This window comes from Danio rerio, chromosome 18 (genome assembly GCF_052040795.2).
Source record: "Danio rerio strain M-AB ecotype USA chromosome 18, GRCz13ab, whole genome shotgun sequence".
Lineage (NCBI taxonomy): Eukaryota > Metazoa > Chordata > Actinopteri > Cypriniformes > Danionidae > Danio > Danio rerio.
The window spans coordinates 28,731,454-28,750,542 of NC_141038.1; the positions used below are offsets into that span (position 1 = coordinate 28,731,454).

General features: G+C 33.5%; 1 protein-coding gene and 1 long non-coding RNA gene across 22 annotated transcripts in view; one reads left to right on the forward strand and one right to left on the reverse strand.

The window, feature by feature from the left end:
• The window catches only part of LOC147832840 (uncharacterized), a 418,098-nt gene that overhangs the window by 112,205 nt on the left and 286,804 nt on the right, over positions 1-19,089 (reverse strand). The gene's annotated exons all lie outside the window — the stretch shown is intronic.
• plekha7a (pleckstrin homology domain containing A7a) overlaps positions 1-19,089 on the forward strand; it is a 211,785-nt gene that overhangs the window by 40,452 nt on the left and 152,244 nt on the right. For 9 of the 21 annotated variants that reach the window (XM_087292584.1, XM_087292564.1, XM_087292568.1 and 6 more), the window contains exon 1: positions 10,096-10,578. Coding sequence is in view for 8 of the 9 variants with exons in the window: in XM_087292564.1 (XP_087148690.1) it covers positions 10,505-10,578 (74 nt within the window). In the remaining variant the exon portion in view is untranslated. 21 annotated transcript variants of the gene reach the window in all.

The window sequence follows — 19,089 nt, forward strand, 5'->3', positions numbered from 1 at the left end:
GCAAATTTCAGAATGGAATACAGAACACAACTTTGTAAAGAATCAACATTTTACCCTATTAACAAACACAATCCAAACCATTCCCTAACTATGACTTTAAGGTCTTGGCTTGGCTATCATTAAATGCAGTTAAAGCCTCCGTCTTTATATAATGAAGAGAAAATTAAAATAAAATACTATGAAAAAAATTAATAGGTAAGTTTAGTCAATAACATATCACATTTACACTGTCACAATCAGTATATTTCTCACACATTTATTACTGTTCCTTTCCAAATGGTTTAGTACTTGGACCATTTTTCATAGTATACAGTAGGTTTAGCTTGTCCATTTGCTTATAGGACATTTTTTTCAAATGCAGCCACTCTAGCAAGTTCTACTGCCCATTCTTGAAGAAAGGGGCATCTTCTGATTTCCAGCTCCTAAGAATTATTTGTCTGCCAATCCAGGATTTAATTTTTTTATCTTTTAATTCGTTTTCTGTCTAGTTCATAGTGAAATATAAAAATCTAAAACCAAGCATATGTGTTCATGAGCTCTTTTCCAGAAGTCCTGAATTTTTAATCAAGACCATAGTGCATGAACTAAATCACCAGTCTCGATCTTACATCTCCAACAAGGTGTATATTTCAACTCGAGCTTAAACAGTCTAAAAAGAGTCTAGTAGAAATGGTGTATAATTTTAAACTGTAGGCATATTTTAACATCCCTGGATGCTGTTTTAACATTATTTAAAATTCCATGCCACTCTTTGTCATCAAATGTCAGATTCAAATCTCTCTCCCATATTTTCTTAAGAGCCTGTGAAGTTCCGTCACTGAGATTTTGAATCAAACAGGAGTAGTATATTAGAAAATATAGAAAAGTAAATAGATTGAAAATATCATACAGTGAGCATCTGCTGACACAGGAAGCTGTGCAATAAAACCAAAAGTTATAAAGAGTAAATGTCTTAACTGTAAATATCGGAAAACTGAGATCTCGATAGTGTACTGCTGTTTTAAATGTTCAAATTATTTCAAGCTACCATTTTCATACAGATCTCCTAGTTTAACAATGCCCTTCTTTGTCTATTCAAAAGGAAAAGGGAAAACCTAAAAAAAGGAACTTAATTAGCACAATTTAGGAATAAACCAAATGCTTGAGCTATCATTTAAGCAGGGGTCAAAGCCACAGAGATGCAAACTCTTTAACCATATCGCCTTTAAATGTGAAATAATCAGATGTTTTATAGCTTTCCAACCAGTTTAGTGAGGAAGAAGTATATTAAATATTTTTCATATTTTATATTTATATATATTTTTTTTACTTAAGTATATAAAAATATTTAAATAGTGATAATAGTTACAGTAAGCACAGTAAGCAAATGACAAATGTATCAAAAACATCAATTATAATTTTTTTAATGTCTTTGGTATTCAAAAAATGCTCATTTAGTTCAATAAATTATTTATTTAAATGATAATGTTTATTATTATTATTAAATCTTTTTTTTTCCAATGCCTTGGTATAAATAGGTCCTATCAACCCAAAATGTGAAAATGAATAATTGAGCAGATTGCTTTCTTTTAATAACCTCTTGCAAGTCTGAACAAGTTCAGTGTACCAGAATAGTCTACGCAAGGTCATAACTCTGTAAGCTTGAGTTTCTGTGTTGACACACAGAGAAGGAGGCTGGCGGTGAGATATATAGGGCAAATCCTTACCTATCAGGAAAGACATCCTCTCGACTTTATGACTGTGCGCAGCAGACTGCTGCTTGCTGCCGATAAGCTGTGTGTACGTCACTAATCACACACTCCTCTTCAGCTGATAACATTGACCAAAACACACATTCAAATCTCATGTCTGTGATTAAAATGTTCACAGCTTCAAGGAGAATCTAAAAAAAAAGATATTGGCGATATATTGAATCTTGATGTATTGCATACAATAATATACATAAAATGTGTCATTTTCATTAAACAGAATCCATTAGTACAGTTTTTCTGAGTGGCTTTGGTGCATTTCTCACAACACTATTCACATTTGCACAACAGTTAATGCATTTCTCTAAACAATTAGTCATTTGTGCACATCATAGTAGACGTTTCTCATTCCTTCCAACAAATTGCAGATGCTTTTGGACATGCATCAATTGCTTTCATACAACTCTGCTCAAATGTTCAAATGTCTGTGCAGATAGTATATAGTGCTGTCTTGAGCATTTTCAGAAAGTGTCACCAAAATCTGACTTTTTTTTGCATTGGAAAAATGTACAAAGTAAAGTGTCATAATGAAAACATGACAAAGCCATCTGACTATCTTGTTCATAAACAATAGGGTCTGGACTTTTCATCTTAATGACACTGACACTTTCATTGACATCAATACTTGTTTTTGAGAAATGAGCTATCCATTTTGAGCAGGTAACACACTTTTGCAGGTTATCAAACTAGCTTTTGCAGTTTGTACTGATTGTTTAGAGAAATGCGTTAACTGTTGTGCAAATGTAAATAGTGTTGTGAGAAATGCACTAAAGCCACTGAGAAAACCTGTAATGTGTAAAGCACATTTTCCCTCCAAGTATGATACTTAAGTGGAGAGTTCTCCTTACATAAAATAATAAATTAAGGATGCTGTATATGATACCTTAAACATGTCTCTTATAACCATTTAGGTGTGAACATGTCATGGTCAAAAGCAGCTTTACAGAAAATAATATATATAGACAGACAGACGGACAGATAGTTTAAAACAAATTGAAAAAGGATAGATAGATAGATAGATAGATAGATAGATAGATAGATAGATAGATAGATAGATAGATAGATAGATAGATAGATAGATATATAGATAGATAGATAGATAGATAGATAGATAGATAGATAGATAGATAGATAGATAGATAGATAGATAGATAGATAGATAGATAGATAGATAGATAGATAGATAGATACAGTAGATAGATGGATGGATGGATGGATGGATGGATGGATGGATGGATGGACGGACGGACGGACGGACGGACGGACGGACAGACAGACAGACAGACAGACAGACAGACAGATAGATAGATAGATAGATAGAAAGAAAATGATGAAATAAAAATTTAAATCGATACAATTTGGAAACATTGCAAATGATGAAAGTAGAATTCAACATGTCTCAATCAAGAAAAAGTTTGGAGCTTTTGATTCAAGTTAAAATGCACACTTACAAATATAATACTTCTTTACCTAAAGGAAATAGGCCTATAAACGATTGTTTATTGGTATAAGAAAATTAAAAGAAGACTATAAGTTTCTTGTAAATTACAAGTCACTGTGGCGACCCCTTATAAATGAGAGACTAAGCCGAAGGAAAATGAATGAATGAATTATTAAATGAATGAGTTATATTATTAAATATTCATGTTAAAAATATAATTTTTAAATGTTTTAAATTTATATATTATTTCCAGACAGGTTTTAGTGCACTTTCGATATTGTCGAAAACACAGAACTTTCCGTTTCTTTGTGTACCCTGCTGAAAAATCCAGCTTAAACCAGCCTAGGCTGGTTGGCTGGTTTTAGCTGGTCAACCAGGCTGGTTTTAGAGGGGTTTTGGCCACTTCCAGGCTGGTTTCCAGCCATTTCCAGCCTGGTCTTAGCTGGTTAGGCTGGGAGATGACCAGCTAAAACCAGCTTGACCAGCCTAGCCAGGCTGGGAGCCCAGCCAAAACCAGCTATGTCCAGCTTAAACCAGGCTGGTCAAGCTGGTTTTAGCTGGATTTAGCTGGTCATTTTCCAGCCTGACCAGCTAAGACCAGGCTGGAAATGGCTGGAAACCAGCCTGGAAATGGCCAAAACCCCTCTAAAACCAGCCTGGTCGACCAGCTAAAACCAGTCAACCAGCCTAGGCTGGTTTAAGCTGGATTTTTTAGCAGGGTAAAAAGGCCTAAATACATGCAATGCCATTTAAATATTTTGTTCATCTTCAACTGTTGACAGCAAATACATGTTGTAGCTGCTGTATGTATAACCCAGGTGTGCATGTTAATCTATCTGCTTGGAAACTCATAAACAAACATCTGTGATCGGTTCATGAGATCTGCCAGATTGGCGAGTACCGATCAGGTCATGTGATTATCGGCTGATATCAATCTCCGGCCGATCAATCTGAGCATCAATAGAATGTACTGTATGATTGAAGAGGTAGAGATGGTAAAAAAGGTACAGTTGGTATCTTTAAGTTAATATTTTTGAGACAAAATGTCCCTAAATATGGATACAAAAATATATATTTTTAGAGATGACTGGATATAATTTCTGTCATTATTCAAAACATTTTAATATATTATTTTTTTGTTTGGACTGCACGGTGGCACAATGGGTAGCACGTTCGCCTCACAGCAAGAAGGTCACTGGTTCAAGCCTCGGCTGGGTCAGTTGGCATTTCTGTGTAGAGTTGGTGTGGGTTTCTTCCGGGTGCTCCGGTTTCCCCAACAAGTCCAAAAACATGTGGTACAGATGAATTGGGTAGGCTAAATTGTTCGTAGTGTATGTGTGTGAATGAGTGTGTATGGATGTTTCCAGGTGCTGGGTTGCAGCTGGAAGGGCATTTGCTGCGTAAAACATATGCTGGATAAGTTGGCACTGTGGCGAACCCAGATTAATAAAGGGACTAAGGTGAAAAGAAAATGAATGAATGAATGATTTTTTTTGTTTTGAAAAATAATAGATTCATCTAGAATTAGGATTGATCCAGAACTCTACAATCTTCCATCTGTATCACAGTGCAATCCGTAGTGCAGCAGTAATAGAGGATAAGGATATGTAATTGTGCCAGTCGCTGGCCAGCCAGATTAACCTCTGTGGCTTATTTAATGTAGCTCATTACTCCAACACTTACTCACTGATTTAAATAAAGCTTGGACAACCTTTCAATGCACTGAGTGAGATTTCAATTTGATTAGACTTGATCTTCTATCTTTAAAGAAGGATTTTTTTTTTTATTACATGTCCGTTTTGTTGTTGATTTCTGCTTAAGTTCTAATTTATCCATAAAGGGATACTTCATCCTTGGGTCTTCCAAGATAACACAATATATATGTACCTGTCTACATTTTTTGTGGAGAACACTACTGTGGATGAATTGTGCTGAATGTACATACAGTAGTTATTTTGTTTTCTTTTGTAAGTCTGACTGTTTTCTGTAAGTGTTTTTTTTTTCTGTCTAAAAAAACTAAACAAATAGATGGAAGAAGAAACAAAATTCTCCCATAATGCATCCTGATTACCCTTGTTTGAAAACTTTCCTCATGGATTTCTTTTGAAGACAGTCTGAAGTCTAGACAGAAAGCTTTCATTTGTAACATCATGTCGCATGCCATGGCAAGATCAGTCAAGTTTCTTATTGTTTTGTCTTTTGTACCCTGTCATTAATCATGTCAAACCTGGTGCAATGCATCTCGTTGAATATCCGTGAAGTAGGGGTGCACGATATTGGAAAAAATCTGATACTGCGATATTTTATTGTTCTGCGATAAATATTGCGATATAAATACAATTTCACAAGATAATTTAGTAGCACTATTTGAAGGTTTTCTGGGGAGGCTAACCGTATTCAGGTACAAACATTGAATAACCACTTTTCTTACTTTGCTTTGTCTAATTTCTAGTCCAAATATCTAAAAAAAAAATCGTAGATCAAGCAAACATATTGTTTTGTTTTAAAAGTCAGATGATAAGGCAAAATTAAGAGTTTTTTTCTTAAAACAAGCAAAATTATCTGACAGTGAGGCTAGTTAAATAATCTTGTGTTCACTTTAAAATGTAGATATTTGGACTAGAAACAAAACCCCAAATTTTAAGTAAGAAAATAATTTTTTACATTTATAAATTATATAAATTCGGTAAAGGGTGGCGCGGCGGTGCAGTGGTTAGCGCTGTCAGAAGTCAGAATTATTAGCTTTTTTATTTATATATTTTTTTAAATATTTCCCAAATTATGTTTTACAGAGCAATAAAATTTTCACAGTATGTCTGATAATATTTTTTCTTCTGGAGAAAGTGTTATTTGTTTTATTTCGGCTAGAATAAAAGCAGTTTTTAATTTTTTAAAAAACATTTTAAGGTCAATATTATTAGCCCCTTTAAGCTGTATATTTTTCAATAGTCTACACAAACCATCGTTAGATAATAACCTGCCTAATTACCCAAATATAATTTAACGTTATTAACCTAGTTAAGCCTTTAAATGTCACTTTAAGCTGGATACTAGTGTCTTGAAAAATATCTAGTCAATTATTATTTACTGTCATCATGGCAAAGAAAAGAAATAAAAGTTATTAGAAATGAGTTATTAAGACTATTATGTTTAGAAATGTGTTTAAAAATCTTCTCTCTGTTTAACAGAAAATGGGTGAAAAGGGGTGCCAATAATTCAGGGGGGCTAATAATTTTGACTTCAACTGTTCATATACAGTGTTCAGTATAAATGAGTACAGACCCTTTTTTAAAATGATTTTTAAATACATTTCTCAGTGAATATAGACAATACTTTTTGGTTCATTGAAACAAGACAGACTTATTTACCAGTTAAATTCATTCACCAAACATCTTTAGATATAGAAAGAATATACATATACATTTTAACAAGATGTTGCAAATTATAAAAAATATTTATAATATAAATATAAAAAATATTTATAAAAAAATGTCAACAAATATTTTTTTTTGTTATATATAAATATATAGATTTAAGTAACTTGTTAAAATAAAATAAACAGATAAAATAGATCTGTAATATTGAGTAAGTGTTTGCAATAATCTTCGCGAAAAATTCATTTACACTGGTCACATTTAAGACAAAGTGAACTATTTAATTTGTTAATATGTCTACCCTCATGTTTCTGTTAATTAATGTTATTTAATGGGAGTGCCCTGATTGGTGGGTGAGAGAGGCATTTTTCAACTTGTTACCTGATTGGCTCACATCAGTTTTTCTCCATACTTGCACCATTAATTATGTGATCGTTCCCGTGGTCTGTTAACAAATGGCAAAAATGTGCACTTATCCATCTACACCGGGCTTTGCATTGCATTTGGAAAAACATTTCAAGTTTTTCATAATATAGATTTTAGCATAATATGTTCTCACAATATTTGAAAAGGATCTTTTCTTCCTAAACCCCCTCAATCTGAGAACCTGCTCTTTTCTGATTGGTGATTGGTTTACCAACTACAACAAGTGTCAATATAAATATAAAAAAGTCTATTATGCTATCTGAGCTTCAGTGCTTTGATACAAACAGTATTAATCATTGATCTAAACAGTAACAATGATGTTGTTTTTTTTATATAAGCTTGAGTCCAGATTTTCAAACCCACATAGTTTGGTGCATGAAATATGGATGGAATAACTGAGTCTTTTCACACTGTTCAGAATTGTTTCTTTTTATTTTGGTGACGCAAATTCCATTTATTGTGCACTTTGATCTTTGAAACTTCGCAGACCTTGTACTTTTACAAACAGCTGTATTATACTGTTCATGAAAGATAATATCTGAAAAAGCATAATAGGGATACCAAGACAACAACAAAAAACTGGAGTAAGCAGGAATGAATAGGTGGAGGAGTTATTTTAATGCTTGTTTGTGCTGACTCCAACTAAAAACAAAGCAAATCTGTGGGAAGACAGACTGTGACATATCATTTCCTATTTTAATCTCTCTTTTGTGGAGCCAAAGGTTTATTCTTTATGTATATCAATGACTTAAATCCACATTCTACCCCAGCGAAAGCCTTTAATGAGATAATTTTTTTTTCACTTCCAGCATGGAGTTCATAAAGATTACAAATGATATTACAATATGCCTCACACATTATTACTTTTATCTTTAAATTAAGTTCAGAAATAAAAGTCTTCATTGACACTGATCTCCATGCCAGTCAATCATTTCCTTATATCATTTCCATATTAAATCTAAGGTTCTGCACCTCCATTACATTTAACAAATGTTAATATGAGCTTGCAAGTAATATACGAAAATGAATAGAGCTTAAACTGACAAAAAAATGTCAATTATATCACCGGAGGTCTGTTGATGCAGCTGAAGATCTTCTGCATTGGAAACTTATTCTGTTACTTAAAAGTTTCCCTGCTTAAATGAAAAAACAAACATCACAGACTCATTGGAAATACTTTAGCATGTTTTTTGTGAATCCACAAAAAGTACTTTGACATATGACTGCAGTTTCTAGGTAAAATTAACTTGTTCCTTTTCACACTAATAATATTTACAAGGACATATTATTTAATAATATATTTGCAAAATATATCCAGAACAAGAAATTTTTCATTCCGCAAAATGTAGACCGTATACATGTAGGCACATATTTCCAGCCTAAAAAAATAATCATGCTTTCCAATACAAATACCATTAAATTCATTACAACTCATCAAATTTTTACCAATCAAAACAGTACATTTAAAATTTCTAGTGTGCTTTTTGGGCCCTATTGCATTAGGATTTATTGTTTTAAACATAACATAAAGCCACAAATTGCCAGTAACGACCTAAAGGTTGACCATTATAGTTTCTATAGACTATAGTTGTCAGCATTCAAATCATAACACATCTTCCCAAAAGTATTTTTATTGAACATGTTAGATATGAAACATACACAGTACAAATAGCTTTTCACTTTTTCTTTTTTTTTTTACACAACAAACAAACAAAACCCGTCGCACACAATATACATTTAGGTTATATATATATATATATATATATATATATATATATATATATATATATATATATATATATATATATATATATATATATATAATATTAAGATAAAATACAAATAAACAATAATATTTAGTAAAACATATTTTACTCTCATATATAAAAATAATGAAAAAAAAAAGTAAGTAAATAAATAAATAAATAAATTAACATGGAAAGGTTCTACTGTTCTAAAATGACAAAGAAGTCCATCTTCTTTATGTAATCTAAAAGAGGTTGCCAGGTGAGAAAAAAAAAACATATCAGTACAACCTCTTACAGTATATCATATAAACTATTACACATCGTAAGATGGCTTCTTATTGTATTTGTTTTAGCAATTATATGATCATGTGTATTTTTCATGTGTTATTCAACAGAAGGAAACAGGGGATTTTTTGGACACATTTTCAACATAATATTTAAAAAAAAAATTTTTTTTAATAACTAATTCTTTTTGTCTGCGGCATGGTGGCTCTGGGTCAGTAGTTAGCACTGTTGACTTGCCTCACAGCAAGAAGGTCACTGGTTCGAGTTGTATTTACTGTGTGGAGTTTGCATGTTCTCCCCATGCTCGCGTGGGTTTTCTCCAGGTGCTCCGGGTAATCCCATAGTCCAAAGACATGTGCTATAGATGAATTGAATGAACTAAATGGGCCGTAGTGTATGGGTGTGTGTATGTGTGAATGAGAGTGTATGGGTGTTTCCCAGTACTGGGTTGCGGCTGGAAGGGTATCTGCTACGTAAAACATATACTGAATAGTTGGCGGTTCATTTCACTGGGGCAACCTCTAAAATAGAGACTAAATTGAAGGAAAATTAATGAATGAGTAATTCTTTTGTCTTTGGCATGGCAGTAATATTTTATAGTGATAGTGTTTAGCTTAAAAAATAAGTTCAAAATCCTGTTAACCTTAAAAAAAACTAAAAGAAATAAGATTTTCTCCAGGAGAAAAAAAAACAAACATAATAGGAAAAACTTAGAAAAATTGCCTTGCTCTGTTAAACAACTTGAGAATCAAATCTTAAACAGCAGAGCCGTTGAACGCAGAAACACATTTTGCGCAAAAAGCTGCAACTTTAGGTTTCAGCTACATAACTTTCCATTTGGTAAAGCTCTTGTATTGTTTGTTTGTTTATTAGCTGATTGGTAAAATTTCCAAATCTTTCTCATTCACAAAATATATTTCCCTTCCTGTAGTCTGTCTCTCTTTCCCTCCAACAAACACTGCACATCCTGACTGTGACAGAGGCAGGCAGAGATTCAAAAAGAGTAGCTTCTGCTCTTTTCACCCCTCCCTTCCTCTTTCCCTCCTCCCCGTGAGTGTGTGCAGTGGTACGTCAGAGCTGAAGACTGGTGTGTATGTGTGTTTGTGTCTGTGTGTGTGTGTGTTTTCGCGCACAAGCTGGCGACTGTGTGAGCCGGTAAGGAAACGGGAACGTCGGAGATAGCAGACTCAACACAGACAGCAAAAATTCTCGACGCTTGCTGCTTCAGCTGCGAACTGCGCTTTTTTTTTTTACCTGTTCTGCATCTTGATGTTCACAGAGCTCCGGAGCTCCTCTTTGCTATCCTCTTAACAAATGGATGAGATTTAGATCCTGTAACTATTGCTCTTCTTGGGACTCTTTCCTTCTGCTGATTCGTTTCTGGTTACATACATTGGCTTTGGTTTTAAAATGAAAGCAGCAGAACTGGACTTTCTATAAGCGTCAGTCATTCGGTTGGAAGTTTGACACTTGGAGGTGAACATGTGGAGCCAGTCAGGATTTTCCAACCACTGCCAATCTCATCCTGCACATCCCTTTTACCATGTACCCTACAGGTGGGTTGGCCTGTTTTATTTTTGGAAGTTTACGATGCAAACTTTATTCCTTCTGTGATGTTGAAATGTCCTAGTGAGGGGTCATTTCAGGGTGGATCTGCCTGACAGTTGATGCTGGAACAGTTTGCCAGGTTTTCGTTGGATAATACTAGATTAAATCTAAACCACGTGCGTCTGTGGCAGGGATTATGCTTCGATGAGAATGAATGAAGTGCTTTACTTATGTCAAGACATTGAATTCCAACAGGTCCTGTTAAACAGGCATGTTGAGTGAGTTCTGAGGAAATGCACCAAAGCCTGTCATAAATAGTTTACTACAGGGCAATTCTGTAGTGTTTTCCCTTGATCAGACAGCATGCCTCTGAATTTCCCTTTGACACTGAAGGTCTTGTGTTTCATTAAATACCATTCCGATCTCAAAGCCAAATACTTTTTTTTCAAGTGTGTTTACTTTCTGTATAACTCTTTCCTAATACTTGGGGATTGTTCTTTCATTATTCAGTCTCTGCAGTCTCTTTTGGCTCTGATGCACTACTCATGATTCAGTGGAAATGCTACTTATTTATATTTCAGTGTATTTTCAGAGGCGCAGCAGGGGTTGCTGTATTATGTACTCTGATTTATGTTTTCTGCTGGATTATAATTGTGGATAATTACAGCAAAAGCCATTATTGTGAGTTGTTGTCTTAATAACTACTATCTGCTCATGTGTTTGCCTTTCACTTTCCCTTTTGTGTAGTCTGGGAACATCAGTGCATGACTTTTTTTTTTTTTAAAGCAATTTATTTTTCTAACTGACTGACTCCAGTTAAACTGGCTTCTCTTGCAGTTGTTTAACTACCAAGAATGGCCTGTTTTCTTGTAATTTTTGCTCACCCAAAAATGAAAATGTACTCACTATTTATTCTTCCTTTAAGTGTTGTTTTTTCTGTTGAACACTAAAGAAAATGTTTTGGAAGTAAATAGTTCTTCTTCAGAATATTCTCATTTCTGTTTAATAGAAGAAAGAAGGTCAGACAGGTTTGGAACAAGTAAAGGATGACTAAACAATTTCAGATTTTAATTGTTTTTTTTTCGTGGGGGGAGGGGGGCAACATAATCATAGGTTTAATCTACCTAAATTTGTAAAAACTAATATGTTAATTTAATTCCTTGATGTTGTCGCAACACAAATCAAGCATGTGGATCTCACTTTTTCATCGGAGAATGCCCCTCAGGGACCATTGCCATGTTCAGTTGTGGCCTGCATTTATTTTTAATGTATGTGAGTGCCGTAAAGGTGTCAGAAAGTTTAATCTGATGCCATAAAACCTATGCGCTGCATCTTTTGCTATTGCTGTGTCTTTAATATAACGTAATCATCCTAGGGGTTGCACAAAAATCAAAAGTCTGATGGCTGTTTTTGCATGTTGTTTTTTTAATGTTTATTATTAACATGTTAACAATGACTACATGTACATGGACATCAGTAATCGAATTATTTGCTTTAATCTAATTAAGAGAATAATAAGACTAAGCTGTTCACATGAGTTGCTTTTTGAGTGTTACTTTCATGATCCCGTTTTACATGTTTGATTAACGTCATTGCGTCACCGTGCTATTCTCATTTCCTCTGGAGTTTCATGTAATTTCTGGTGTTTCATATTTAATTTGTCAACTTTAACTGCAGTTTGGCAACTGTGAACTTGTGAACTTTCATTCACGAACATTTCATGCATGCCCTCCCTGATAAATGAGATATTGGATGCAGCTATAAACTGCTGGAAGAGTTATGTTTTAATGAAAGTTCATACTGCATGCTGAATGAAAGAAAAAAAAACCTCAGCATTTCACGATGCAGATGTCTGTGGTCTGCAGAGAATAGTGTCAAACAGCCTGTCGCAAAACACTGCGAAAAGTCCATAATAATTTGATTCAGGTGTTTACACGACTGTGCTGCACTTCAATAATGCAAATAAAATCAGCATACTCCACATGTCTTAATTTGATTTCTCTTTAGTCCGATTATTACCTTAATCTTCTTAAATTAATCAAAATTCACTGTTTCCTTGGTTAACTCTTAATCAGAGTACTGTCCTAATTGCTTTAAAATCGAATTATTGGTGTCCATGTAAACGTAGACAGTATTAATGTTACCTACTATTTTTTTTCCTCAGTAGGTTATAGATAAAATTGGGTCAATCTAATAATTTAATGAAGTTTATTTGATTTTTGATAATCACCAAGCGACCCCCCACTCATTGTTCTGCGACCCTCCGGGGGTCCCGACCCCCACTTTGGGAAACACTGTACTAATGCATAAACAGCTTGTAATGGGAAAAACACAAGACTTTCCCCAACTTCCTAGGTTGTCTATGAAAGCCTGTAAGCATATTTTTATGTGAAGGAAGCGGGATGTTTTTGTCGGAAAGATCTGAAGCATATGACGTTTGCATGCACTCATGAGAGCTTCCACTTTGACACATACAGACAAATGCTTAGACAATTTTAAGTTTAGTGGCTTCCACTTTATTTTAGTGGCCTTAATTATTATATTTAAATCAATAATTTGGTACACCTTTGTGCACCTGATGCTGTATATACTTATTTTTACATCGTACTTAATTAAACCTTTCTGTTATTACATTTACAATAACTCTGTTGACCCATCTCTTATAGCTCACTGTACCACAAAACCTGCCCCTAAGCAAAATGCCACCTCAGAAGCAACCAAGAGTTGCACAATACAATATGAACACTATTGCACTGTGTGCACTACATTGTAAAACCCAAAAAGTTAAGGTAACTCAAACCATTTGAGGAAACCGTTTGCAACAAACCATTTAAGTTCAAAAACTAATCCTAATAACCATTGTGAACTTGCTCCATTTAAGTTGAAGTAATGAGGTATTTCATTAACTCATTTTGACGCTGAGTTCAAAACTCTTTTTTTTAATGAGTAGAATTAACTTTCAGTTAATTGTGAGTTAAATACACTCATTTCATTTGATAAAGTTGACTGTTGGGTTTTACAGCGTGCCTATTATTAAGATATTTATTGATTAGCACTTATAAAATATGATTTTATTCAACACCCCAAATCAAACCTAAGACCTAAACCTCATTTTTTGTTTAAAGTTAAAATGCTGGTTGCGGCGACGCAGTGGCACAGTAGTTGGTGCTGTCGCCTTACTGCAATAAGGTCGCTAGTTCGAGCCTCGGCTGGGTCAGTTGGCGGTTCTGTGTGGAGTTTGCATGTTCTCACTTTTCTCCCAGTTTCGCCCACAGTCCAAAGACATGCGGTACAGGTCAGTTGGTTAGGCTAAATTGTTCGTAGTGTATGAGTGAGATTGAGTGTGTGGTTGGATGTTTCCCAGAGATGGGTTGCGGCTGGAAGGGTAGCTGCTGCGTAAAAACGTGCTGGATAATTTGGCGGTTCATTGCGCTGTGGCGACCCCGGTTTAATAAAGGGACTTAGCCGAAAAGAAAATGAATAAACGAAAATGCTGTTTGCTGGCACCTATTGACTTCCATACACATTTCCCTCTAACCTATGCAGGTCAATTAGTGCTAGCAACCAGCTTTCTTCAAAATATTTTCTTTTGTGTTCAACAGAAGAAAGGAACTCATAAAAGTTTAAAACCATATGAGAGAGAATAAATGATGAGTCATTTAGAATTTTGGGTGAATTATATCATTAACAGTATATTACTGCAATGCTGTTTTTCAATATCTGTTTACTTCAAATCAAAGTACTAAATAGAAGTTTACTGTAATTATATCAGAGGTCCTGAATCGTGTTCAGTCCCTTAGATGTTATATGACCAATAAATTGCTTTCGGCAGTTCATTTGACAGCCATAAGTGTTGGTGATTACAGGAGTTAATGAATTCTACATAGGTCCTTTAAAAAGGATGTGCACCCCAAAATGAAACGTTTCCCTTCACTATTTACTTTCCCTCAAGTGGTTCCAAACCTTTATGAGTTTAGTAAAGAAGATATTTTGAAGATATTTTGAAGCTAAAAACCTGTAACCATTGACTTCAATAGAAAAACAAATACTGAAGAAATCAATAGTTACAGGTTTCCAACATTTTTCAAAATATCTTCTTTTGCGTTCAAAGGAAGAACACAATTTATAAAGAGTGAATCATGACAGAAATGTCATTTTTGGGCTTTACTATCTTTAAAGATCGTAAAGAAATCATTTTACATGGCTTGATAATGAAAGTATTTGTACAGTATTGTGAAAACTTAATGTATGTATACAGATCAAGTCAATGAATAAAAATAAAATCAGTATTGCATTAACTCATACAGGCCATGTCATTTCAATAAAATAACACAACATGCTTCATAGAGTCATTACTATGTTGTTTGTTTTGCGTAATGTTTGTAACTTTATTAAAATAATATCATAATGATCTACTCTTATACGTAAGTGGTACATTTTAGACATTGGCAAAAATGTTACTGACATGACACTGGCAAACCTACATGAAAAACTGAATAATAGCTTTTGGCTTTCGCTTTGAGATGCAATTTAAAATATATTTCAGTCTGTTCTTCAATTTGACTTATCTTAAAAACGGAAGGTAGACAGTAAGTTATTAACGTTATTGAATCATATGAATTACACATACTGTAAAGCAGTGTTTTAATCTGCTCCACATATAGGTTTACAGTCTGTCTGTCTAAGCAAAAGTGATTGTGTGATCAGGGCCACTCTTTCAGCAACTGTGCTTAATCTTTCATTGTGAAAATATCTGTAGTAGAAAGTGAAAGATTATCTGTAGAGTGTGATTTCGGTAGGTTTGATTGTGCTCAGTAGTAAAATGAATTTAGGATTAGGGAATCTATTAGGTATACCCTGAACTGATAGCTTTAAATGTTCTCAAAAAAACAAAACTTATTTTTGGCTGTAGTGATGAATATTTTCTTTCATTTCTACCAAGATAAATAACCAATTTTGATGATCTTCTCATCAGATTTTCTGACCGAGCACATGCTCTTTATTATCTGATGTAACTCCACTATAAATAGATGCAATTGATTAGTTCAATTTGGTATCAACAACATGAAAGCATGGATCCATCCTGCCTTGTATTAATGGTTCAGGCTGGTGGTGTTGTAATGGTGTGGGGGATATTTTCTTGGCACACTTTGGGCCCATTAGTACCAATTGAGCATCGTGTCAATGCCACAGCCTACCTGAGTATTGTCGCCATGTCATAAAGCATGAAACATCTCAGACTGGTTTCTTGAACATAACAATGAGTTCACTAAACTCAACAAGCCTCCACAGTCACCAGAGCTCAATCCAATAGAGCACCTTTGGAATGTGGTGGAACATATCATGTCAATATGGACCAAAATCTCTATGGAATATTTCCAGTACCTTGTTAAGTCTATGGCATGAACGATTAAAGCAGTTCTGAAGGCAAAAGTGCGCCCAACCCGGTACTAGTAAGGCATACCTAATAAAGTGGCCGATGAGTGTAGTTTATTATAAGCAGTAGGGAAATCAGACAGAGTAATAATATTTGCTCATGCATTAGTGTAAGATGAACTGCTGTAGTGCGAACACACACAGCTCCAGTCCACAGACATGTTAACACAGTCTTAAAACCATATTTGTGCCATTTGAATATTACGCAGAATGCTATATTTAAAAGTGATTTGAAGGAGATTATGGTTAAACATAATACTATTAGGATTACTATTAGATGTCCGATACGGCTTTACCAAGCTCAACGCTCTAAGCTGTAATATTAACAAAATGCTATTGGCTGTTTTAGAAAAAGGGGAGGGCTGAAATGACATCAGCACGATTTAGTTTCCTTTTCTGCGTAAATAAGAGCTTCTATTGGGAGCAACAATAATAAAATGACTTTACCAGTTACCAATTGGCTCTTTTATTTAGGAGGCGGGACAAAATTTTCAAATAATATGAGAACATCTTTATAGTATATCGAACATCTTTATCATATTGGATGTGGCATCAAGTGCCTGATTTAGCTTAGAGTGGTTCACTGAATCCGTATTTTAATATATTTCTTCCCCATAGATGATTCATTTAGAAATGAAGAATGGAACAAATCAAGTCTTTATGAGAGGATCATTAATAAAGTTATGAAATGGTTGACTGCAATGTTTTGTTCATAAAAACTAAAACATTGTGCAATTTTTTTTCTGCTCCAGGTTTGTTTGAAATTATTTACATTGACCCAGCAGCAAAATAAATGGCCCATTCTTATTATATTCTAAAAGGCTTCATCAAGCAGTGAATGCTTTTGGACTTTAAGACACGTTTTTCCTTTTTGACATTGATCAGTAAATGTAGTAAATTCTAGTTATCGTAGAAAATTGTTATTTGTAGAAGTCTAGGAGATATTCGCTATTATGTATTATTTAATCACATTTAAAGGGATAGTTCATCCACAAAAGAAGATTTTGCCATCCTTTACTTATTAGATTTTTTCCCATGTTGAACACAAAAAAATATATTTTGAAAAATGCTGGAAACCTGTAACCATTGACATGCATGGTAGAAAAACTAAATACTATGGAATCAAGGGTTACAGGTTTCCAACATTCATCAAAATATCTTCTTTTGTGGATAAACAAACAAACAAACCAAAAACTTAAACTGGTTTGAAACAAGTAAAGGGCAAGTAAATGAGTGCAGAATTTTTATTTTTGGGTGAACTATACCTTTAAGCCTGTGTATAGCTATACAGTGTCCATATCCTGATCAATAAACACTCTCAAAAACAGAACAAAACAATGTATGAAATTATCACATACTCAACAGTATCGTTACCAGTAATAACCTAATAAAAATCAATTAGTTAATCTTTTAAGAGTATATATTTTTTTGTTTTGTTTGTTCTATTTATGCCATGTAATAAATGCAGCTCTTCATGAAAAGCTGTTGGCTCTGTGACAAACATTACAGCAGTGCCTTTGGTGTGATTATCTGTGCCATTTACAAAAAAAAGCTGAATTTTCACAGGGAGCCCATCTGCTTCTCATGCCTTGGCATGAACCAATCACGTTCCAGCACGGGTCCCAGAGAGGCCATGCTGAGACCCCAAAAGAGGGCTAAAAAAAGTCCCATACTCATCCGAGCTGGATCCTGCCTTGTAATTTATGTTCTGACGCGTGATTTATCCAGTGCCGTCAGAAGATTGAGAGGATCAAAGATCAGAGGGATGATCCAGATGTGTGCATATGTGATTTGTGAGAGCCTCCGTCTCTTTTTCTCTGTGAGGAGTAAATGTTTGAGCAATGAATTTGAACATTTTTATTTATGCGAGAGGACATTAGATGTTACAGCAAGAAATATTATCAGGCTTGAAGGGTGAAAAATGCTAAGCAATTGTTTTCAGAGCTGCTTGGGACTGAACGCAAGGTAGGACTAAATGAGTGTTTTGATGTTTGAAAGGTGCCTGTTAGCATCAGTGACTTGTCACATGACCAAATAGGAAGATGTTTTGCCTTCGGGTGCATGGCTTTATTTTAATCTTGTTTTTCACTATTATTATATAAACAACTTTAAAACTAAATCTACTTAAAAAAACAAAATTACTTGCGATATTGTTTGTATTTTAAAAATATACATAATGAATATGAAAATTCTCAATTCTAGATTTATTATGTTAAAAAATATTTTTATTCTGTCAGCTATATATTGCATTTCTTTTAAATGAAAAACGATTTCCATTTTTTAAAAATAAAATGTATCAGTTTAGAATGTAAAAATGACAAACAATTAGACACGTTTTATGTATAATCTTTTTAACACAATACTAAAGTTTAAACATTAGAAAAGTAAAAATCAGTATTTGGTAGAATATACAATATTTTCAATCAAAACATAATTTATTTATTCATATATATATATCATTAAGTTGCCATATATATATATATATATATATATATATATATATATATATATATATATATATATATATATATATATATATATATATATATATATATATATACGATATATTGCACCAAATATATATTGCGATATACAATATTATTATCATTTTAAGACATTTTAAGACGACAATATAAAATCATCATAATCCAAGTGCACTCTTCCAAAAAACACTTAATAACTTAAATGCAGTCATTTTAACAATTTAATAATTAGGCATTGGAATCAGAATGTGAAAAGGTATATCTTAAACAAATAAATAAATAATGTTACAAAAAGTGCAAAGTAAAAAAGTATTAGGATGCGGTATCTGCTACTAGATCTATTTTTAGTTGTCAGACACCCACATGACAATAACATATAGTAATTTATAGTAAATAAATAATAAAAAAAAAATACTAGTTTTACAAAAAAAAAAAAAAAAAAAAAAAATATATATATATATATATATATATATATATATATATATATATTTTTTTTTAATATTTCCCAAATGATGTTTGACAGAGCAAGGAAATTTTCACAGTACATCTGATAATATTTTTTCTTCTGAAGAAAGTCTTATCTGTTTTATTTCGGCTAGA